Genomic DNA, 25512 nt, shown 5'->3' with positions numbered 1-25512 from the left:
CCCATCGGTCGAGCCCCGTTGGTGTAGTCCAGAGAATGCGCGCGCCGCACATCCGCGCTGCATCTTGGGAATTGTAGTCCCCTCCTGCAACGCCTTCGTTCAGATGACCTGCCCTGGCGTTCTTGGCCTGCCGCGTTTCTCTTGCTTGGAGTGACACGTCAGATCTTGCGGCGCGTGCAAGGGAACCGGCCTGTTCCAACCCCCGTCGGGGCGGGGGAGAGGCGTGTGCGGACTATGAGTACGGTGCTGACAGACGTGGTGAGTCCGCGCCGCTGGGGTGGGCAAAACAGCGGGCCAGGGCGCTTCTGCTGTGCGGGGAGGGGGCAGCCGGCCCGGTGCATGCTGGGAGCTTCTCTCCCACGTGGGGCTCGCCGTCGAATTCTTGTCGCCTCGGGGCGAACGATCGCGGCCCGGCCCGTTCTCGAGGGGCTGCAGCTCGGAGTGACCCTGGTGCCACCGCATCGCCAGCCTGTAGCTTCGTCCGCGCGGGCTGCCACCCCCGCACGCGCAGCCCCTGTGCTCGCCTGCATCTCGCCCCGCATCACCGCTCCCGCCTTGGTTCAGCGCCAGGCTCCTGCCCCCCCCGTCCCTGCCTGCTGCACCCTCCGTGCTTTGCCTGCGGGTGAGCCTGGGCCCGGGTAAATCACCTTCCCTGGGGCCCCTCCCAGCCTCCAGTTATGAGCCTCCTCCTTGTGATGTTGTAACCAGCGAATTTAAGCATCAGCCCTGCATGGAGCGCCACGTGGTCAGACGCCTCCCCCCCCCCCCCCCCCTCTCGCGGGCTGCCCCTTTGAATTCAGAAACCTGTGTGATGCTTTACAGGAACAAGCCCTTATGCTGTAAGCTCCTCAAGACAGAGATTTTGTCATATGACATGTTTGAAAGTGTTTTGCACACCTGGTAGCATATAAATGTGTATGTGTGTTGTTGAGTCCACTGTTGAAATAAATTGTGCTACTTAAAGGTCAAATTTTGGTGTGGTTTTTTTTTTTAAAGGATTTTTTTGAAATGACCACCAATATAATGAACGTGTAGTTTAGATGTAACTTTATCAAGAAGTTTACTTTATTGTACTTTATTGGGCAGGTCCATGCTTCATGGAAAGACTGGAAGCTTTAAAGCAGGGGTGGGGAACCTGCAGCCCACTGCTTCATTTCATCCTGCCAGTGGCAAGTCTTGATGCCGCAGGCCAAAAGCCTTGGTGTCCCTCTGGAGGGCTGGAGACACAAGCACCAACTCGCCCCACTGTGGTGGGAAGCTAGGGTCAACTCCAGCTCCCGGAAGCGACAGGCATGTCCCTGCAGCCCTTAGGAGCAGGGGCAATCAGGGAAGCTCTGTGCGCTGCCCCAGCCCCCAGTGCAGGATCTGCAGATCCCGTTAGCCAGGAACTGCAGCCAATGGGAGCTGTGGGCATGGGCAGCATGCAGCGTGCAGAGCCCCTTGGCCCGTCTGCCTAAGGTCCGGACATGGTGGCTGCTTCCAGGAGCAGCCCGGAGCCAGGGCAGACGGAGCCTGCCTTTGCCCCACTGCACTGCTAACTGGGAGCCGCCTGAGGTAAGCACCGCTCGGCCGGAGCCTGCAACCGAAACCCCCTGCACCAGCCCTGAGCTCCCTTCCACATCCAAACTCCCTCCTGGAGCCTGCACCCCAAACCTCATGCACCCCAAACCTCACACACCCCAGCCCTGAGCCCGCTCCTACACCCCAAACCACCCACACCCCAGCTGGAGCCCTCACCCCCTCCCACCCCAGCCCAGAGCCCCTTCCTGCACCCTGAACCCCACATTTCTGGCCCCAGACTGGAGCCTAGGGGAAGCCCCAAGCCTCTACATGCCCCCATGGGGCTGTGTGTGACCTGCAACTGATTTTTTCTGTGCGTCAATGGCCCCTGATAGAAAAAAGGTTCCCCACCCCAACTTTAAAGCTTAACTACATGTTGATACTGCTTAAAGTGCAAGTGGTGGTGACACTTCAGATACATTTCCCATGTGCACATTATCTTTCTATAGTTTGTTTCTTCTCATGTTTCTATTTAGAATGTTTTTAATGGAAGTCAAATATGTGTTATACATGGAATTGAAATAAAACAATCAAAATACAGGGCTAGCATTGAACCCAGAAGTCTCCCACACTTTGTCACCAAAGAGAAATGTGATGATAGTTCTGTATTTGCAAATGGTCTTACTTTGGCAGCTCTTTAGCAGCAGCTAACTGGCAAATCCTCTTCTGTATGTTCACTGAGCCCTCATGAGTCCAGAAGTTTTGAGTTCTTCCTTATTAGTTGCTGAGACTGTTGCTGCCCTTCCAAAATGAGCTGTTGAAGAAGATAGTAGAGAGGAAATTTCCTATTACCTGCTGCAGTGTCCCAGCATTGCAGATGGGAGACACTCCCCATCAATCTGCCAAATTAATCAGCAGAGCAGTTCCAGTCCTGCCTTCAGCTGGGAAGTAGAGGCAAAGATGGGAAACACAAAATGGAATCTAAAACCAAACAATTACAAATTTAAAGGAGCTGGAGTTCTACTCTAAAAACACTTCCTGGATTTAAAAAAAGTATGCAGTTAATACCTGTGTGATAAAAAGTAATCCTGTTTTAATGAGCCATGTTCTCATTGCAACTTTTGGGAAACATTACTGAAGTAACTGTCTTATGCCACTCATTTCTATTAACTTTATAACTCAACTTCTTTTTTCTCTATAGATAATTCTGGAAACTATGGACATACTCTTTAGAATAAGAGGAGGCCTGGATCTTGCATTTCAGCTGGATACTACTGATGGTGTGTCTATATGAATATCATAGAATCACCTCATAAGAGTGTAAAGTCTGAATAGAAGAGAATTAACTCACCGCAGTGGATATAATAATTTTGTCACCTCCTCACCAAATATTTAGGATTTCTCTCCAAACCGTAAAGGATCAGTGTATGAAGTTGATTTCATTTTTTGACCTCCCTCTCATGTTTCATTTCCTGACAACTTATTCCCTTTCACTACACACCTTTTTTTTGTTTTTTTTTAGTTTAAAACAATACCAAAATCAGTAATTTTAGGTCTTTTTTTGGTGTTTTTTTTATTTCCAAATTTATACCACTTATGGGATGTGCATTGGGACCATTTTTGACTTACGCCACCCTTCCCTAAAATCTTTGTGAAACCCTGAAAATCAAAAATTGTTTTAGAGTGACACTTACTTACAATGAATTCAGGTACAGCAAAACTCCAGGTGACATTGTAAACAAGAAGTGGGCAGCATTATCTCCTGCAAATTGTAACCAAACTTGTTTGTCTGAGATATTGGCTGAACAAGAAGTAGGACTGAATGGACTTGTAGGCTCTAACGTTTTACATTGTTTTATTTTTTAATGTAGTTTCTTTTTACATAATTCTACATTTGTAAGTGCAGATTTCATGATAAAGCGATTGCATTACAGTACTTGTGTTAGGTGAATTGAAAAATTCTATTTCTTTTGTTTTTTACAGTGAAAATATTTGTAATAAAAAATAAATATAAAGTGAGCACTATACACTTCGTATTCTGTGTTGTAATTGAAATCAATATATTTGAAAATGTAGAAAACAAAAATATTTAAATTGTATTTTTTTATTATTTAACAATGCAATTAATCACACTATTAATCTCTTAATTTTTTAATTGCATGATTAATTGCGATTTTTTTTTAATCGCTTGACAGCCCTATTAACAATGCTGTTTTTGATGTGTGAACCAGAATATAATCCAGCACAGTCTTCTCTAGGCATGTTGGCTCTGCAAGGGTAACAGAAATAAAAGGCAATATTACAATTTTGTTCAAGCACTAGAGCAGGGGTGGCCAAATTGTGGCTCATGAGCAACAAGTGGCTCTTTTATAAAGTGCAACTTGTGGATCCCTCCACACTTTCTGCCCCCCGCCCCTCCCATTCTGTGCTTTCCAGACTGTGTGGGAGAGCTCAGGGCTTCTGCCCTGTGCTGGGGTAGAGGCTTCTGGTACCTATGGTGGGGGAGGGGGGTACAATTTAAAGGTTCGGCCCCCACCCAACAGCTTGAATCACACCCACCAAGCACACTCCTCCTCTTACCTCCGCACCCCCTCCCTTTAGCTCCTCCTGGAGAGGCAGCAGCAAGCAGTTGGGAGCTGAAGGGAGGGGCTGCTGCTTTAGCTCTGCAGGGAGAGGCAGCAACAAAAAATAGTGGCTCTTCTTGCAGCTCCTAGCTGGTTGCCACTGCCTCTCCCCACAGGCCACAGCTTGCCGGCTCCAGCAGCTGCCGTGCAGGGAGGGGACCCTGCGGCACCATGTGACCATGCGGGGCCTGCAAACCCTGGCAAAAATGGAGAGTGGAACATAACCCCATGTGCTCCCCCCCCATGCATCACCTCTGGCTTCTGCCCAGTGGGGAGAGGAGTCTCAGGGCTTCAACCCCATGCAGCGCGCCTGCCTGGGCTCGGGGCTGAAGCCCCAAGACCTCCCTCCCTGTAGCGCTGAAGCCCTGAGCTCAGACAGGCATCCTGGCTCTTAAACTTCTGAAGATTGGTGTATGTGGCTCGGAGGGTCAGTAAGTTTGGCCACCCCTGCACTAGAGTAAGCAGATATGATTTTTGTATGTAGTTGGAGTAGATCTGGTAAGTAAAAAGAAGCCAGATGAAATCCTGGCCCCATTGATTTCAGTGGAGTTTTGCCATTGACTGCAGTGGGACCAGGATTTTTGCTCACTATTTTCACATAGCCATTTGTCTGATTATAGCAAAACTTCCTCTTTTTTTTTCCCAAGGACAAAATTAAACATTTTAACTTTAAATGTTAAATAATTTAAAGCTGTAATAAAAGTTAGGGAATTATTTGAATAACACTAATTATGTCCTCATTCTGTTTTAGAGACTTCGGCGAAAAAGGCAGTAAAATACATTTTCAATGATCTGTCGACCAAACTGTCTTCCAATGTGCTGGTATTAAGAATTTGCCATAGTTCAGTGTATGTATGGCCTAACAGCAGTATGAACACAGTTCCATCAGAACTGACTGATAATTCTGTTTGTAAGGAGATAATACGATTTATTCAGTAAGTATATTTGAAACAATGGGTATATCATAATTTTTGTAGTAGATTAATTTCATATTATTGTTTTCTCTCTGCTAATATTGCAGATTTGACCAAGAAGATGAGACTAAAAGAAAACTTGCAAAAAAGAAGGATAAAAAGTTCCAAGATACGGTATATATTCCACCCATTTTAACAGCTTAGAACAAGCAAATGCTCTTTTCTCACAAGCTGATCCACACAGGCAAACCTTTCCACCCACAGAGAACGCCATTGAAGTCAACCGTGCTCTACATGAATGCAAAGATCCACCTGCACAGATGAGCGTGCAGAAGCAGGCCCATAGTCTTTAATACAGTTAGATATCTTATCTAGTTATTTGTTTCTGGCCCCTGACATTGTTCAAAAATGCATCTTCCTTTCATCTGTCTCTCATTACATCTAATTGGGGTTGTGAAGGGCCTGTTTTGGGGTTCTTAACTTTCCCTGTCTCTGGAGCCCCTTCACCTTCATGGGTCTTATGAATCTACTTTTTTCTTCCATCCCTTCTTGGTGCATGTATTGTTGGACATGTATTATTGGTACATGTAACTGTCTTTATTCTTTTCAGCAGCAGATAGTAAATGTAGACCTTATGTTGGAAATGACATCTCCTTTGGCAGCTGTAGCCCCAGTCATTGAAAGGGAAAACAAGAGACACCACTATGTTAACATGACCTTACCAATTGATGTTGTTGTATCTGTTTCTCCAGAAGAGCCATGGAGGAAGTAAGTATAATACATCTTTGAGTTGTATTTTTGAGTTCGCTTTAGTTTGTTCTTTGTCTGTGCTTTCTAAATAAAATTGTGGATACTAAAGCTACATCAGCTTATAATTTAGCAATTTTTAATATAGGTGGAATATGGAATAAAATTGAAATCTTTTTAGAGTGTTTGAAAGCCCTCACAATAGATATTCCTTGGTTTAATGAGTGTGATCTTGTGACCATCCCTATTATCTATAATGAATTCAAAGTTTATGATTAAGGCTAAGATTTAGTTACAGATATTTTTAGTAAAAGTCATGGTGGACAGATCACGGGCAATAAACAAAAATTCACAGCCTGTGACCTGTCCGTGACTTTTACTATAAATACCCATTATAACGAAATCTCTGCTCCTAGGGCCCCACTGCTCTGGGGGCCCCCTGCTTCAGCAGTGGGGGCTGACTGCCCCAAGTGGCCCACTACTCCAAGGCCCCCGGGGACCACTTTCCTGAGGGCCTCCGGGGCAGCTGCTCAGGCCGCCCCTGTGACCGCTGCTTCTTGGGTGGTCCCTGGGATAGCCCCCAGCACTGCTGCTCGGGCGATCCTTGGGGCCAACTGCCCGGGGCCGCCTGAGCAGCAACTGATGTGGCTGCTCCAGCAGTGGCCAGTGTGGCTGGCCACAGGGCGCCTGAGCAGCTGGCCCCAGGGTCAGCCACACCGGCTGCTCCAGTTGCAGAAGTCATGGAGGTCACAGAAAGTCATGGAAGTGGTAGTGGTATATTTACATTTTATTTCACATATAGGGTTTTATTATCACCTAGCGTTATGTGATTTAATGTTTATTAGGGTTTTTGGAGCAAATTGTTGTTTAACATAATGTCTGATAATTATGCCAATTCTTTATCGTCACTCAAAAAGAAATGCAGATTGCTAGGAAAATATTCAAAAGATATTATGCCAGATTCTTTTAATTACAGTAAATACACACAGATACGTGTGTGTGTGAGAGAGAGAGGAATCTTTGATAAATGCTTGTTGTCTCAGTACTGCGCTCAGGAAGTCACACATGCACCTAAACAGGCTGAGGTGGAAAACAATACAGAAGTGATATCCACAGCACTCTTTCTTTGGGGCTTCATCCTGAAACGTGCTGAATACAGTGGCTGCAATCCAGAAAAGCATTTAGGCACATGCCTAACTTTATGCACATGAGTACTTCCAGTTCGGCTTGGGTGATTTGCTCAATTGAGGCCAAAATATGCAGTACTTTCTAGGATTGAGTCATTGGAGTGTAGCATCTTTGTACATATGAGTTGTGAGCAACACCTGACAAGGCTCTGCTCACATCTGCTGGTATGGGCTGAAGGAGGGATAAGAGCAGCAGGTGCATTAAACTGGTTGTGGAGGTGGGTATAGTTTTGAGAATGAGCCAGCATTGCTGGTGTGCTAGTTCATAAATATTTTCCCTTATATCTCATAGTGTACGAAATCTCCTGGTGAATGCAATTCATAAGCAACTATCTGATATGGAAAGATGCATTTTGAAATATATGAAAGGAACATCTATTGTGGTACCTGAACAATTTCACTTCATGCTACCAGGAAAAAAGCACCTTGTAACAATTTCATATCCTACAGGCATTTTAGATAATCAGCTAGAGACTTACAGAAAGGTAAAGTTGGCTGCTGTAGACCAAATATTGACAGATGATGATTTGTAATTATGACCAAAACAGAATACTGAACATATATATATTTGGTTTAATGAAACATATTTTTAAGGTGTTCATCAGGCACTTTTCTTCATAAACAGAAGTTTATGGTTATTTGTATAAGAGAACCTATGTGGATTTGTGATAACTGAAGCGGCGGGGGAGCTCCCTTATGGACACCCAGCCAGCCAGTTAGCTGTAAAATCACTCTTGGTATCTGTTCTCTGCTTGATTTACCTGTAAAGGGTTAACGAGCCTAGAGGTAAAAGAAAAGGAGTGGGCATCTGACCAAAAGAGCCAATGGGAATGTAGAACTTTTTAAAATTGTGAAAGAAACTTTCCCTTTGTCCATTGTTCTCTGTGCTGGAGGAACATGGGGCAGCAATGCTATAGCAGGAATGCTGTGTAAGGTTTGAATCAGGTATGAAAATTCATCTTCCATACCTAGAAGAAATTATTTGGATAGGGAATGTTTAGACAGACACAATCAGGTTTATTTATTTTGGCTTGTGGATCTCCTCTGTGCTAACCCTTGATGCTTTCGCTTGCTTGTAACCTTTAATCTGAACCCCCACAAGAAAGCTATTTTGGGTGCTTTATTTTTGGAATTGCTCTTTTAAAATCTAGCAAAAGCCCAAGTTCCAGATGTATTTTTTTTCCTTTTTGTTTTTAATAAAATTTACCTTTTTTAAGAACAGGATTGGATTTTTGGTGTCCTAAGAGGCTTGTGCATGTTGTTTGATTAGCTGGTAGCACAGCTAATTTCGTTTGTTTTCTTTCTGAGCTCTTCCCTGGGGTGGAGGTGGGGTGGCGGGTGAAAAGGCCTGAGGGTACCGCACAGGGAGGAATTCCCAAGTTTCCTTTTTGGGACCAAAGGTTTTTTTTGTTTGTTTGTTTTTGCATTTGGGTGGTGACAGCGTTTACCAAGCCAAGGTCAGAGAAAAGCTGTAACCTTGGGAATTTAATACAAGCCTGGAGTGGCATGTATTAATTTTGAGAATCCTTGCAGGCCCCCACCGTCTGCACTCAAAGTGACAGAGTGGGGAATTCAGCCTTGATAGATTTATACAGGAATTTATTAATTAAAATAGTGAAGGTCTCCATGTACGTGTACTTGTATAAGGATTGGTCCGTTTTCTCAGTGTAACTGTGTTTTCACTCAGTTGCCAGATGGTGTTTAAGATACCATACTTTAAAAAAAAAAATAGAATTTGCTTAAAATGTGAGCTCATTTTCTTTAATTTATAACATTATATCAGATAGACAAATTGTTTCTTTATTCTCAGTACTATTTAACATTGTTTATTATTTTCATAAAATTAATCTCTTTTTGATTGCACTTTTTGCCATACATCTATTTGTAATTGAGGCCCCAGTCCTGCAAAGAGTCTTGTTTCTTGCTGAGTCCCGTTCACTTCAATGAGTCTTTGCAGTACTGGCGTGTTAGTGTTAAACACATACATTCAATATTGATTATTCTAGAGGTTTTAGTATGCAACAGTTTCTAAACTGCTATATTAAAAACAATATTGGTTATGAAAACTTAACTACCATTTGGAGTAATTTTTTTTTAAAGAAACTTGAATTATTCTCTTGTTCGTTATCCCTTCATTTTGATTCTGACTTGCATGTAGGAATTACATGAACTGTTCCATCTGCCCTCTGATAGACCATATTTAAGAAGAGCGAATGCTTATCGCTTTCCAGATGAACCATGTAAAGATGGATATCTCAGAAATCCACACATATTTCTCAATCCACCTGGCATAGAGGCCGGCATGGTAAGTTTAACGTGTGGCATTTATAGGAAAATGCTTCTTATTTTACATAAATCCTTGTTGATAATCACAAATCTGGTGTCATAGCGAATGCTACATTTCCATTCCATGTAGTCGCCATGGTAATCTTTTTTCTTGACTAAAATTTCTGACTGTATGTAAGACAAATACTGAAAACTAAAACTGAATAAGGTAGGGAAATTAATCCAGGCTCTCATTCTTTGTGCACCCTTTCTAGAGATGCTGTCATCTCTAGATAGGTTGACAAGTTTCACAAGTTGGAACCTGGAAGCTCAGTTTTTTTCAGTCATAGAAAGGAGAAATTCATTTTATTTTTAAAATATTTGGAAACTGTGGACTTAACTGCAGTGAACTAAAGCTATGACAAACATTTCAATGTGAGTGTATTCTTACAAGCCATTTTGACAGCTACAGCTGAACCACAACAGTCAAAGGATTTGGTCTTCAAGAGTCTCTGCCAACATTCTCAAACTAGGGTCTACAAAATAAAACACTTTGAGAACCAAGTATTGAAGAGAGTTTGTGAAACAATCTCTCTCAGACAAAGTGGTCTGTAGAATGAAAAAGCTGGAGAACCTTTGGCCTTTCTCATGGATTCTCAGGATGAGATTGGTGACCACCCCATCCTTTCTCATACTGTTAAATGGAGATGGATCCCAGTTGGAGGGAAGTGGAGGTCCTAGGATGATCCTGGTATAGAAAAGAAGATCCGAAATATGGAAAAAGTTGAGAATTGCAGTTCTATTCTCATGCTTCATAATCTGCTCTGTCCGGTAAGACCTTATAGCAACAATCTTAAATTGAGGGACTATATTGCTGAGTGTCCTGTGATGACAGGTGAGTGTCTCAACAATGGCACTGGTAATCTTCATGAATTATAATCTTGAGAGGAGTTTGTGGGGGGACTAGAGGACTGTGGCTCTTTAATTCTCTTCCTTGTCTCATCCATTATCTTTAGGTACACGTAAATGTGTCATTAAAATCCTTCAGGGACGGGCTCAAGACTGTCTTTTATTTCCATTGTATATTTTTATTTAATATCTGGTAGTAGAGAATGATGTGGGGTTTATTAGTGTCTTTAGATCTGCTCTGGAAAAATGTTAGGGTACAGTACACTGTTTTTAATTCTGTTATTGCTTTTATTATTAATTTTGGTGTATGGATGTTACTTTACAGACATAAGACCAGGTCCTGGCCTCAGAGACTTTACAGTCTAAATAGATACTGCAAAAAATAATTGTATGAGACCTCAGGCAGTGAAGGGGACAACATTAAAAGAAAGGGACTAAGTATTGCATTTACCTTTTCATTAAGGTGCTCCAGAGGCCTTTGGATAGGGATAAATGAAATTATTATAATGTATTATTGATAGTACAGATCTTGGTGTTAGAATAAGAGTTTTCTAAAACTCTGTATCTCTGCAGCCATGTCTGTTGCTCCCTCCTGCTTCTCTGCTGCTCCTGCTGCTATACTATGCTGCTTTGCCTGTAGAAACTGCTGTGAGCAGTACTGTAGTTGGCAAGGAAATTGTTTGTCTTCCTCTAATATAATTAGATTTAACATCCCTGTAAGAAGGAAAACACCACCGCAGCCCAACATGGTAGCATTTAATTTCAGAAAGGGGAACTACACAAAAATGAGGAAGTTTAACAGAAATTAAAAGGTAGAGTGCCAAAAGTGAAATCCCTGCAAGCTGCATGGAAACCTTTTAAAGACACCATAAAAGAGGCTTAACTTAAATGTATACCCCAAATTAAAAAATATAGTAAGAGAACCAAAAAAGTGCCACAAAGTAAAAGAAGCAGTGAGAGGCAAAACACCCTTTAAAAAGTGAAAGCTATATCCTATTGAGGAAAATAGAAAGGAGCATAAACTCTGGTAAATGAAGTGTAAAAATATAATTTGGAAGGCCAAAACAAATATTGGAAGGACAGCTAGCAAAAGACTAAAAAAATAACAGCAAAATAATTTTTTAGTACCTCAGAAACAGGAAGCCTGCTAAACAACCAGTGGGGGCATTAGACAATCAAGATGATAAAGGAGCACTTGAGGATGATAAGGCCATTGCAGAGAAACTAAATGAATTCTTTGCATTGGTCTTCATGGCTGAGGATGTGAGGGAGATTCCCAAACCTGAGCCATTCTTTTAGGTGACAGTCTGAGGAACTGCCCTAAACTGAGGTGTCATTTGAGGAGGTTTCAGAACAAATTGATAAACTAAACAGTAATAAGTCACGAGGACCAGATGGTATTCACCCAAGAGTTCTGAAAACTCAAATGTGAAATTGCAGAACTACTAAATGTGGTATGTAACCTATCGTTTAAGTTAGCCTCTGTACCAGATGACTGGAGGTTAGCTAATGTGACACCATTTTTTTAGTTATAGGACAGTAAGCCTAACCGGGCAAACTGGTTGAAACTATAGTAAAGAACAGAATTATCAGACCCATAGATTAACATGATTTGTTGGGGAAGAGTCAACATGTAAAGGGAAACCATGCCTCACCAATCTACTAGAATTCTTTGAGGGGGTCAACAAGCATGTGAATAAGGGTGATCCAGTGGATATAGTGTACTTAGATTTTCAGAAAGCCTTTGACAAGGTCCCTCACCAAAGGCTCTTAAGCAAAGTAAGTTGTCATGGGATAAGAGGGAAGGTCCTATCATGGATCGGTAACTGATTAAAAGATAGGAAACAAAGGATAAGAATAAATGGTCAGTTTTCAGAATGGATAGAGGTAAATAGTGGGGTCCTCCAGGGATCTGTACTGGGACCAGCACTATTCAACATATTCATAAATGATCTGGAAGAAGGAGTAAACAGTGAGGTGACAAAATTTGCAGATGATACAAAACTATTCAAGATAGTGAAGTCCAAAGCAGACTGTGAAGAGTTACAAAGGGAGCTCACAAAACTGGGTGACTGGGCAACAAAATGGCAGGTGAAAGTCAGTGTTGATAAATACAAAGTAATGCACATTGGAAAACATAATCTCAACTAAACATAAAAAAATGGTGGGGTCTAAATTAGCTATCATCACTCAAGAAAGAGATCTTGGAGTCATTGTGGATAGTTCTCTGAAAACATCCACTCAGTGTGCAGTGGCAGTCAAAAAAGCTAACAGAATGTTGGGAATCATTAAGCGAGGGATAATAAGCCATAAAATATCATATTGCCTCTATATAAATTGATGGTGCACCCATATCTTGAATAGTACATGCAGATATGGTCACCCTATCTCAAAAAGATATATTGGAATTGGAAAAGGTTCAGAAAAGGGCAACAAAGTTTAGGGGTATGGAACAACTTCCATATGAGGAGAGATTAATAAGATTGGGACTTTTTAGCTTAGAAAAGAAATGACTAAGGGGGGGGATATGATAGAAGTCTATAAATTCATGAGTGGTGTGGAGAAAGTAAATAAGGAAGTGCTATTTACTCCTCCTCATAACACAGGAACTAAGGGTCACCAAATTAAATTAATAGGCAGCAGGTTTAAAACAAACAAAAGTAAGTATTTCTTCACACAACACAGAGCCAACCTGTGGAACTCTTTGCCAGGGGATGTTATGAACACCAAGGCTATAATAGGATTAAAAAAAGAACTAGATAAATTCATGGAGGATAGGTCCATCAGTGGCTATAAGCTAAGGTGGGCAGGGGTAGTGTTCCTAATCTCTGTTTGCCAGAAGCTGGGAATGGCCGACGGGATGTCTCACTTGATGATTACCTATTCTGTTCATTCCCTCTGAAGCACCTGGTATTGGCCACTGTGGGAAGACAGGATACTGGGCTAGATGGACCTTTGGTCTGACCCAGTATGGCCGTTCTTATATTTTTTTGCAGATCTTTCATCTATTCCAATTTCTGTCAGCTCTATTTTACATATATATGTACATCTGACTATGTATTTACTTATAGCGTGTTTTGTAACCAGATCGGACAAACATCTTTACTAATGTGGTCTGATAGCCATTCCTCTGCATGGGGCTAAACATTCAAGCAAGTGATCTAATTGGCTGAGTAACTAGATGTTACTGTGACCTGTTAATTTAATTCACAGTGATTCAATCAACACTGCATTCGGCACCCATACTCTAGCTAGAGCATGATCCGAAATTTCTGTACCACCACTTCACTGGCCTCTAGGATTCGCTAAGTTTGAATTCATGCCCTAACATGAGTCATCAATATGCCAAGTCAAACATTCTAACTGTGTCCCTGAATTTACAGAAAATTGCTTACAAATTGCTTACAAGTCCAGTGATGACTGAACTGTAAAAATGCACTTTAAGGATTTCTCCCTTGTTCTTTAAAAAAAACAAACAAACCAAAACCTTCAAGTTTTGTCTTGGGCACGGGGAAGCAAGAAGTCACACAGCTATTTCTCTCATGAATCATAATCAATTATTAGAAAACTAACATATCGCAAGTGTCAAAATCAAATAATGAATATTCAGCTTCTGAGACAACAGCTCCTGAGATAGATGTGGTTTTTTTTGTCTTTTCTTTTTCTGTTCAGGTGTATTTGGTACATGGTGTATATAGTTATCATCACTATATGCAGGATCGGATAGATGATAATGGCTGGGGATGTGCCTACCGGTCTCTGCAGACTATCTGTTCATGGTTCAAACATCAGGGTTACACAGAGAAATCTATACCTACACACAAGGAGATTCAACAGGTACCGGACAAAGAAACAGACTGCATTTCATGTGTATTTACCGTATTTCTCTAGAAAAATCAATGCTATAGAACTGATTATTAAAAGTACTATTCCATTGATTTTAATGTGCTTTATGGAATAAACCCTTTTTTTTTTAAAAAAAAAATCTAATTTATGTTTCTGTTTTCTGATCCATTCATAGTTACTATTCACATTTATCTGTAAGACTTCTGAGTATCACTTCTAGAACATTTTGTTTGAAATGGATTCTGTTTCCAGTTATGTACATTAAATGACTGGCATTAAAATAGTTTTCCTTTTCTTCAAAAGAGTTCCATGAAATAAGATTTTTTATTATAAGTTCTTTTGGTTGGTATTCCCTTGGAATCTCAAATCATAACATAGCCAAAATACACACTCACAGTGTTTACCAAATTAGAGAGATTTAAGGGCCCAATCCAGTTCCATTAAAGTAAATTAAAAGATTCCCTTCTGACATCAGGGGAGTTGGATCAGGCCCCAGATTAATAAGGACTGATTTAGTCCTTTCTCATTTGGCAGACGTCATGTGTGCGTGAGCATGAGGGTATTTTTCTCTTTGCAATGTTCCCGAAATGAACATTCTCTTCTTTGTGAGAGGTATGCATGTGTGTCTTATATTTTTCAGTTATGTTAGTACCATTGGAGAAACAATGCATGTTTGATTAGCACATTCTGTACATCCAGCAGAAATTCTCAGCTTTTATCTTAGTGTCTTGTGAAAATAGTGTTTTGGGTTAATTTGTTTATTTAACAATGTTAGCAGCATAGTGATTTTGAAAGTGTTTAGACTACAATAATGCTTAGCACTTATACTGGGCTTTCTATATGAATCTTTATCAGATTATAAAAAGTAGAAGGTAGCTAAAATGTTGACTGTTAACCCACTTGAGAATGAAATAAAGTCAAGATATGTACATAATTTTCAGGATTTTATGTAAGAAATAGAATTTGAATAAAGTTAGTGAATGTAAAATAAAAAAATCACAAGTGTTGTAGATTAAGCATACAGTTAAGATTTTTAAATCAAACTATAATTGGTTATATGCACAGAATTTCTAATATATTATAAATACTCTCCTAACAGATATAAGCGTGTTGAAGAGAGTTCCAGGAAAAGTGTGTTAAATGTAAACAAGAAGTTAGACCCAATATATAACTAGTATTTGTTTGAAATAATTGTCTGTAGTGCTATTATAATTTTGCAAAAATTAAGAAAATAGTAATATTTCTTCTTGACCATTTTTTTATTCAAGCTACATTTAGTGACATTTATTTCCCAGCTGGTGTTTGAGAAAAGAAAATATTTCTAACATGGACAGAAAAAACGTTACCATTTTTAAACAGGATCTTTTGTTTCATTAAATATTCAATCATACCTGCATTCAGTAAATGTTTGCCTGCTTTTGACAAGTTAGGTTCCAGAAATATTATAGTATATGTGAATTAAGTGGATATTATAGGTAGAAACTGTAAAAATGTCCATTACATACTGTTTGTTTTTTTTTCTTTATGGGGTGTGTGTTACAAAGGCACTTGTTGATGTTGAAGACAAACCAGCTGCATTTGTTGGGTCGCGGCAGTGGATTGGCTCTATTGAGGTACAACTTGTATTGAACCGGTTATTAGGAATAACTTCAAAAATACTGTTTGTCAGGTAAGAATTAATATTTGTTAATGTTGTCTCAGTGATTAATTCTTTATTTGGGGAAAGTGTTGTGAAGAATGGATCACTTAAGAGACTATTAGTAGTAATAGGATATTAGCCCCAATCCTGCAAGAACCTTCTGCAGGTGGCCCCTGCATCCAACCCCACTGAAGTAAGGCACAGGAGATCGGTCTGTGCAGAGGTCTTTGCAGGATTGGGTCTAAGTTTTGTTGATAAATTGTATAGTCAATTGCTTGACCGTACTTTGGTTCGTTATGAGAGATACTCAGGAGATCTAATAACCAGTGTCAGGTTTATTAATATGGTACAGGAAAAAGGTTCTATATGATAGCAGTCTCTGAAGAGCAGTCCCATGCAGCAATGTTACATTCACCTTACGCTAAGAGGGTGCTCTCCAAAGCTATGCCCCTAAAGCCATCCTTTTATACCCTACATGTTTACCAGAAAAGTATACCATATACGTCATTTAGTTAGTCAGCTTTTTGCCTTGTTTGTTTTGGTACCATGGTGTGCCCAATGTGTTCTAGGCTATGATGCACTCTCATCTTTGTTTTGAGTGCATTCCAGGTACTAAGGGGGAGGAAGGCACTTAATGGACTTGTGTGGACAGCTCTTTTCCTGTTGTTATAAAGAAATAATTATCCCTCCTGATACTTTAGAGTTTTCCTAGCTATTCAATCCAAGGCTTATGTGAGCTAATGCAAGCTGTTATGGGATACCTAGCATAACTGTTCAGGATTATAACAAAGGTGCAGGCTTTAACAATTACAGAATTACAACAATCTAGGTTATATAGTTGCTACAGTAATACTTACATATATTTTAAACATAAGTATACATATTATTGCAATTGGTTATAATCAGCATAATGAATATGTTTGGTAGCCAGTGTATGTTAGTCAACAGTTTGTAATGACTGCAAATTGGTTAGTGGCATGTGCAAAGGGAGTTGGTACCCTGGGCACTGAACTCAGGCTATAGGTGCTCATGCACCAAATGGATTCCACTGCACACGTGTAGAGAAATAAGCTAAGGGAGTTGAAAGTCAGCTATGCCTCATAAGACCTGAGTGGCTCAAGGAGGAATATTGCAGGCACCGAACCTGAGCACTGCCCAGGCTGTGAGTTTAAGTCCAATTCTAAGCAGAAATCTGAAATAAAAGGGAGGCATGTTGCTCCAGTCTGACTCTGGCAAGGGTTTTTTGTTTTGGGAAGTATAATCTGAGTACTGCAGAATATTCAGAAAGTCACTGAAACTATTTTTGAAAAGAAAATAAATACACATGCAAATGCCCACTGGTAAGGGAGGGTGATTGGGGTGGAAGAGTAGGTGTGAATCAGGGGAGAGGAGTTTAGGGTTCAGCAAGGAGGGGGAAATTATGGAGATGGGAATAATTGAGGATGTGGGGGTAGGAGAGGGTTTGGGGGTCAGGTGAGGGGGAGCAATGGGGGCTACATGCAGCATGAGGGGAGGAGTGGGAGACTGGGAAGGGAGACATAGGACTGTGATGGGGGACTTGCAGGGAATAGGGGCAGAGAATCCTGGCAGCTCCACATTCCCTCCCATGTGTATGCCCGGATCTGGGGCTGCCTCTTTTGGCAGAGTCTGAGCCTCTCTCTATCTGTATGTGTTTGCCAGGATCTGCGGGGCCCAGAGACCGTAGGACTGGTTGACTTTGGGCAAATCAGTTTCCCGCTCTGTGCCTCAGTTTACCATCTCAAAAATGGGGATAATGATGTAAAGTTCTTTGCGATCTACTGATGAAAAGCACTGTATAAAAGCTAGGTCTGTTGATTATTACTAGCCATAGTAGCACATCAACTGCAAACATAGGTGAAAACGATCATTGCCTAAATGAACATTAACTCCTACCAACAAACATTTCTCTTTCAGTTAAAAAACTTAAAGGAGATTAAAAGACAAATACTTCATTAACACAGAGTTATGCTTGCCCAGTGATAGCTTGTGCCCTTCCAGAACGTCAAGTTTAGCAAAACTCAAACTTCTAAAAACCAGGGAATGCAGAGTTATAGTAAATGCCCAAGCCTTAACTCTGCCCCCCTGGAGCCAGCAAGAGCCACCAGGCAACTTTAACTCCTTGTTAACAAATTTTTTTGCCATTAAATAACAGTGTAGATTTCTCTCTGGCTGAGAGAACCCTGGAGCTGTTTAGCTGAGGTTTTTAAACCTTTTCCCTTAAATCTCCAGTTTGAAGCCACCATAAAGCTGTTGTCATGGTATCTTTCTTTTCACTGTGAGGCACAGCTCCCAATAGGCATCCTTCAATGACACTGTCTGAATTGGATAGAACTGATCATAATCTTCTCTATACATTATATTGGGTGGTTGCACCACCTTGTGTGAGCACAAATGTGAAGTTTTACTCCAGTGTGGTTTTCCTATATTATAAAACTCCTGGTCCTGCTACAGTGTTCTCGGGGAGAGGGGAGGGGGAGTGAGGGGAATGTAATAAAATATATTTTTTAAAATTCTCATTATATAGCATAGGAATTACAAATTTATGTGGCTAAATAGTGAAAGAGATAAATAGGAAATTAAACCTAATAAAGATAATCTAATGCTGTGTTTCTTATACAGCCAGGGTTCTGAGCTAGCTTCTCAGGGAAGAGAACTTGCTAATCATTTCAAGACTGAAGGAACTCCAGTTATGATTGGTAAGCCTTTCACTATTCAAAAATGCCAAAGAATGTTTGTTGGTCACTTCTGTCAAGGTTTATTTCCATATACAGTATTTAGTGAGTGTATACAGATGAACTTCTAGGTATCCAGAACAACCCGAACATAAAAATGGCCATACTGGGTCCATTGGTCCATCTAGTCCAGTATCCTGTCTTCCAACAGTGATCAATGCCAGATGCTTCAAAGGGAATGAATAGAACAGGGCAGTTATTGCATGATTCAGCATTTGGCAGCAGTCATGGGATAGCATCTCTAGCCATTGACGGAACTATCCTCTGTGGACTTACCTAATTCTTTTTTGAACCCAGTTATACTTTTGGCCTTCACAACATCCCCTGGCAATAAGTTCCAAAGGTTGACTGCATTGTGTAAAGAAGTACTTCCTTTTGTTTGTTTTAAACCTGCTGTTTATTAATTTCATCAGGTGACCCCTGATTCTTGTGTTATGTGAAGGAATAAGTAACACTTCCATACGTACAGTAGACCCTTAGAGTTACAAACACCTTGGGAATGGAGGATGTTCGTCATACTGAAATGTTCATAACTGAATAAAATGTTGTGGTTCTTTCAAAAGTTTACAACTGAACATTGACTTATACAGCTTTGAAATTTTACTATGCAGAAGAAAAATGTGCTTTTAACCATCTTAATTTAAATGAAACAAGCACAAAGACAGTTTCCTTACTTTGTCAATTTTTAAAAAAAGTTTCCTTTATTTTTTTAGTAGTTTACGTTTAACACACTACTGAACTGTATTTGCTTTATTTATTTTTGTCTTTGTTGCTGCCTGATTGCATGCTTCTGGTTCCAAATGAGGTGTGTGACTGACCGATCAGTTCGTAACTCTGGTGTTCATAACTCTGAGGTTCTACTGTACTTTCTCCATACTATTCATGATTTTATAGACCTCGATCATATTCCCTCTTAGTCATCTCTTTTCCAAGCTGAAAAGTCCCAGTCTTTTTAATCTTTCCTTATATGGAAGCTGTTCCATACCCTTGATCATTTTTGCTGCCCATCTCTGTACCTTTTCCATTTCTAATATAGCTTTTCTGAGATGAGGAGACCAATATTCAAGGTGTGGTTGTACCCTGGATTTATATAGTGGCATTATATTTACTGTCGTCTTCTCTAGCCCTTTCCTATTAGTTCCTAACAGTCTGTTAGCTTTTTTGACTGCCACTGCACATTGAGCAGATGTTTTCAGAGAACTACTGTATCCACAATGACGCCAAGATCTCTTTTTAAGTGGTAACCGCTAATTTAGACCCCATCGTTTTGTATGTATAGTTGGGATTATGTTTTCCAATATGCATTAGTTCTCATTTCTCAACATTGAATTTCATCTGTGATTTTGTTGCCCTCTCACCCAGTTTCGTGAGATCCTTTTGTAACTCTTCACAGCCAGCTGTGGCCTTAATAGTCTTGATTTATTTTGTATCATCTGCAGACTTTGCCACCTCAGTGTTTACTCCTTTTTCCAGATCATTCATGAATATGTTGAATAGCACTGGTCCCAGTACAGATCCCTGGAGGACCCCACTATTTACCTCTATCCATTCTGAAAACTGACCAGTTATTCCTACCCTTTTTGTTTCCTGTCTTTTAACCAGTTATTGATTCATTAGAGGTCCTTCCCTCTTATCCTATGACTCCTTAGTTTGCTTAAGAGCCTTTGGTGAGGGATTTTGTCAAAGGCTTTTTTAAAGTCCAGGTACAGTATATTCAATGGATCACCCGTGACAACATACTTGCTGACATCCTCCAAGAATTCTAATAGATTGGTGAGGCATGATTTCCCTTTACAAAAGCCCTGTTGACTCTTATCTAACAAATCATGTTCATCTATGTGTCTGAGAATTCTTTTCTTTACTATAGTTTCAACCAGTTTGCCTGGTACTGAAGTTAGGCTTATCAGCCTGTAATTGCCAGGATTGCCTCTGGAGCCTTTTTTAAAAATTGGCATCACATTAGCTTTCCTCCAGTCATCTGGTAAAGAAGCTGATTTATGTGATGGGTTATGTGCTACAGTTAGTAGTTCTGCTATTTCATCTTTGAGTTTTTCAGAACTCTTGGGTGAATACCATCGACTTATTAATTTACCAATTTGTTGTGAAACCTCTATCGACACCTCAATCTGGGACTGTTCCTCAATTTGTCACCTAAAAAGAATGTCTCAGGTGTGGGAATCTCCCTCACATGCTCTGCAGTAAGGGAGATTGCAAGATTAACGAAGTTCAGGTACACACCCTAGTATTGTCTTTTATCTGCTCTAAGATGAAGGACCATAAAAAGCTGATTTGGCTGGTGTCTTTTGATGGTGATCTAGGTCCCCAAACTTAGTATAGAGCAGGCTTGCTGAGGTCAGTCTGAATGATGTTCTCTAAATTCAAGAGGCTAACATAGGATTTGAAGCTTTCATTCTAGGGTTGATGGGCCAGCTATTCTGATTTTACAAAATAGTCTGCTCCCCACACTAGCAACACTATTAGAGAATTATTTTGTATTGCTCATCAGTAACTCCCTTGAGCATTAAAGAGCAGCAATTTATTGGCTTTCGCTCCTTAGCAAAAATTTCTTTCCTAAAACCAGATGAAATATTTTAATAGTTTAAAACGTTGGTAACATGGGTAAGGAAATTTGGGTTTTAAGAACATTTGGATTTTTACTGATACTGTCCTGAAGGGGAATGCTGCTTTGAAAAAGTAGAGAAAAACATTTTTTAAAAATCAGCCTTAATATAAATATCTTATTTTCATTTTAATTATATTCCCCATCCTAACATATTTATGGACAAGGATTTATAATGTCATCCATATATGTCTGCACTCTGGATAATATTGACCACCATGCCATAAGATAGAGGTAGAGAAAATTATAACAAAGTGTATTGCCTCAGCTCCCTCGAAGAGGGTCAGTTCTGGCTGACAGATAAAGTTGCCCATATCTTAGCTGGCATAAACTTCTTTATATGGCTTTTTAACTATACTTTTTGCTTTGATTTTTGGCATTTACCTTCTTCTCACCCTTTCTGACCTGACAGAATATGACACTGCTTTGTCAGTAGTAAGAAGTTCCTTTGGTATTTTAATCTTTCTTTCCCTGCTGCATCTAGAGCTGTCCATAAGTGCTACCCACTAATCAGCAGCACATAGAAATTGCTCTATAAATTTATAATCTTCAGTCTTAAATCTCTGTGTTTTTCTTCAGAAGCTTCAGTATGAGAGCTTTTCACAAGGGCCCCAGCCTCAGGAATCTCAGATAGGTTCAATGCATGTGGCTCATTGTAATCTGCATCTCCCAGCCATATCAATTCGTCTTGTGAAAACTAATATCCCATCTGCCTACATTTTCCTTTGATTCTAGTGTGGCTTTACCAGTCCTGGTGTAAACCCTTCTGAGAGAACTTCATTTCTGCTTGCAAAACCCCCACCACCATTTTTAATTCTCCTCTGGGGGATTAGTTTTATTGGGTTAAATTTCAGAAATCCCAAGGAATTTCCATCTGGATGTGCACTGTGCTTGGCCTTGTTAGTGGAAGCACCAAAGGCCCCATCTGCCTTAACTGCAGGCTTTCAAGGACCCTAAATAAAGCAATTTTTGAAAGTTCTATCATTTCCCCTCCCCCATACTGATATCCCCACCCTTTCTTGTGCGGCTTCTCCTCATTTATACTCCCTTTTGTGGAGTTTCTTTGGTCCCACCACACTGAACCATCAGAGCAGTATTCTATGAAAGTGGACTATCAGGTCCTCTCAAGGCAACCAGTTGCATGTAGAGCTGAGGGCCAGCTCAGCAAGAGGTCCCCTCCCGTTGTTGCAGGCTGGAGTAAGAAAAGCCAGAAACCATTCTTCCTGCACCTAATCTTCATTGAGCTAGTGAGTGGGAAACAGCAGACATCCTGGCTCAGAAATTTAGCTACTTCCCAAGTCCTCAGAGAACCTATGGAAACAGTAATGGGTAGATGGGTTCTGAAACTTATTACCACCTCTAAACTACATCTGTCTAGTGATTTTCATCCTGTATAGAGATACTAAGAAAAGATGCTCATGGCTTTCAAAGCGTCTGTGGCAAGATTGTTGAGAGAATTAATTAAGGAAAGCTACCAAGCTAAAAGGGTGCCCCTCCACCAGGTGTCTTGGATCATGTACCTTTGGCCAGATAGGGAGGTGCCTCCCCATTGAGATTATACAAGGCCACCTAAAAATCCTTTCTTGCTATTATAGGGAAATCTTGAGGCATTTACAGATACCATCTTTGGAGGAGGTATGCTGCAATCAGGAAAATTTTTCAAGGGTTACCATGGCAAGTGGTTCTCAGTATTCGCTCTAATGTATTTGATTTTGAATACTGCTTTTGAAATTCTTAATGTCCAGAATGACCAGGGTCATGTAGGAGAGAGGAAATACTTATATATTATTTGGTTTCTTCTAGTCCCTACTTAACTCAGTCTAGTCACCCAGCTTGTAGCCTGTGTTGGAGAGGTGAGAAAGAGACAAGTGGTATTTACCTCTATGGGCTTTTACACCTAATCCTCAGAGTTTTAACATTTTAGACTTGTGTATGTTAATCTTGGTATCTAGTAACTAAACTGTTGTGCTCTGGTTATACATACCGTATCCCTTCTTTTTCTCCTCTTTTGATTTATTGCTCACAAATTACCAATTATATATTTTTTTTATTTAGTCTTTTTATTTTTGGGAAGTTTCTTAGACTGAGGTCTTCTATAACTGATCATTTCTATATAGACTGGACATAACTGGTGTATTCAAAATGTTTGTGTCTTCAGCTGGTGGTGTGGAATCATAATACTCACTGCTGAATTGGGAGAGAGACAGAGATCAAATAGTTAAGTAAAATTTCTTTGTGGTAATAACTACTCAGATTTTACAGCTTTGTCCTTATTTTGGGATCCTATTCCATGAAGGATCTTACATGATGCAGTTACCCTACTATTTTTCATAGCCTAGAGAATGAAACTTCACTCATAGATCTGTCAGCTAATAGAAAGTATTGACATATGTATGGGTGCAAAAAATAAGTGTCAAACTGTACAAAGTCTTAGAAAGGGCATATATTTTCTCCAATCCAGGTGGAGGTGTTCTCGCTCACACAATACTAGGAGTGGCATGGAATGAGGTTACAGGACACATTAAATTTCTTATTCTAGACCCACATTACACTGGTGCAGAAGATCTGCATGTTATCTTGGAAAAGGTGAGATTTTAACTTCATTTAGTTTCTACTTACGACATTAATAAATGGTTATATGGCATAACCAGTGTTGAAGCGATAGCATTGGAATTATTTTTTACTTGCATAATTTTAATTTATCTTAAAAGTAATCTTTTTTACAAACATGTAGATTTATTTATATCTACTTATTTTATACACATACACACACTCTTTCTCTCTCTCTCTCTCACATGTAAGCAAACTTCTTTCAGCCCCTTAGAGGTTAGGGTCAGTTTATATATAATTCAGTCCTAATGAGGTTGCTCAGTCCCTGGACTGAAGAAGGACACTATCACTGCAAGGAAAATGCGGATCCCACCTGGTGACCAGCCCAGAGGCCAGGTGAATGTACCAGTACAGCATACCCTTACATCTGGCCTGTGGAATTTAATGACTGAAGAGGTGCAGTGTCTGGGAGAACATAATTTTTATTTATTTTATTTTTTTTACAGTAAGAAGGAATACTCTTTACGTGCCTTGGGACTGAATATCCCTGATGCCACCACCTTGTGTCTAGTACAGAGTTGTTTATATCTGGTTATATACATGTTAATATCAAAATTTTAGAGTTTCCATGAAATTAGGTAAATATCTTGTGTACTGATATAGACCAAAGCTGTCAGGATCCCTTTAAAAGGAATACATGCAAATTTTGGGGATACATTTGGGCTCTGTGTCTATAGTTTGGAAGATAAACCATGCAATTCCATCTTCCTGAATCTGCAGATAGATGGCTCCAGTTCCTCTGCTTTGCTCATAGTAAAGCCAAGCAGTAGCAGAGTGTAATTAATAAGGCTTGTCAGGTTCTATTTATCCTATAGGAAGATATGAAATTGAGGACAGTGAATTGTATCAGTTTCATTCTGCCAGCTGCTCCAGGAAAGTCAGCAGCAGGAGGGGTAGAAATTTGAACTATTCAGAGAGGAAGGATATCTCATAATAAAAAATTGTGAGGTTCTAGGAATGGCATAGTTGCAGAATACCAGATACCAAGGCAGCAGTAGGTTCTGAGATTGGGAAGACAGAGCTCCTTCTTAACAGCCAGGCAGGAGGAAAGCAGCTTCAGATTTATCACATCTACTAAACCTGGGCTGATTTTGACTGGTGGGAAAGCACGTTGGTATGAATTCCATCCAGCATGCTCTCCCTTCCCAGTAGATGAGGTTGGATATTGTCCTTGAACTATTCTGGTAGCCCTTTTACTTTTGCATCTGCCTCAGATTAGTATGGTAGGTTTCTGGTAATTTTTCAAGTCCTAAGACTGGTCTAGTCATATCAATAGAACTCTACAGTTAATTGAAACTTCACATACTCTTATAACTTGTCAATTTCTGAAGAAATTTACAAATGCACTCAACTTTGAGCACCTGAGCAGTCTCACTGATTTGAATAAAACTATTAATGTGATAAATATAAGCATGTGCATAAATGTTTGCAGAATTGGGGTCTAAATTGGGACACTGTAAAGTTCCAAGAACACACCCTAAGTGTATGCACTATTTTGTAAAACGTAGACTTCACACTGTATTTTTATAATTGATGTGATTAAGAATAAAAACACTACAAAACATAAGGCAGAAGATAAAATTGAAGTCTAATAGCAATGTTAACAGCATAATTTCTAGCTGTTTGAGTCAAAAAATGGAGCCTGTTCTGTTTATGCATATACTGAATTATGAAAACTACAAAAACTGACAGGCATGACAGTACTCATGGACCAAATCTGCTAAGCACAACTGTTTCAGAATGGCTTTATTTTGATTTTTCCTGTACAGGGTTGGTGTGGATGGAAGGGCCCAGACTTTTGGAGCAAAGATGCTTATTACAACCTCTGCCTACCTCAACGACCAAAAACTATTTAAATTCCAATTGCAAAAAATCATGTTAATCCAGAATTTAAGACT

General features: G+C 40.1%; 1 protein-coding gene across 5 annotated transcripts; it reads left to right on the top strand.

Annotated features, from left to right (window-relative positions):
- Positions 1-83: 83 nt before the first annotated feature.
- On the top strand, positions 84-25512 carry UFSP2 (UFM1 specific peptidase 2). Of its 5 annotated transcripts, none has more exons than XM_039539797.1 (12): positions 84-258; positions 2702-2780; positions 4876-5059; positions 5146-5212; positions 5649-5806; positions 7265-7457; positions 9131-9277; positions 13819-13983; positions 15537-15661; positions 18272-18348; positions 23466-23590; positions 24061-25250. In XM_039539797.1, the coding sequence occupies exons 1-12, from the start codon at positions 235-237 to the stop codon at positions 24061-24063; spliced, it is 1347 nt and encodes a 448-aa protein (XP_039395731.1). In that variant the 5' UTR covers positions 84-234; the 3' UTR covers positions 24064-25250. The 5 variants fall into 5 exon arrangements, with proteins under 5 accessions (XP_039395731.1, XP_039395729.1, XP_039395728.1 ...); XM_039539795.1 differs by lacking the exon at positions 24061-25250 and adding an exon at positions 25384-25512 and having other exon boundaries at positions 87-258; positions 5652-5806; XM_039539794.1 differs by lacking the exon at positions 24061-25250 and adding an exon at positions 25384-25512 and having other exon boundaries at positions 87-258.

Source organism: Mauremys reevesii, linkage group 5 (assembly GCF_016161935.1).
Source record: "Mauremys reevesii isolate NIE-2019 linkage group 5, ASM1616193v1, whole genome shotgun sequence".
In the NCBI taxonomy this organism is placed as follows: domain Eukaryota; kingdom Metazoa; phylum Chordata; order Testudines; family Geoemydidae; genus Mauremys; species Mauremys reevesii.
This window is presented reverse-complemented; position numbering and strand designations above follow the sequence as displayed.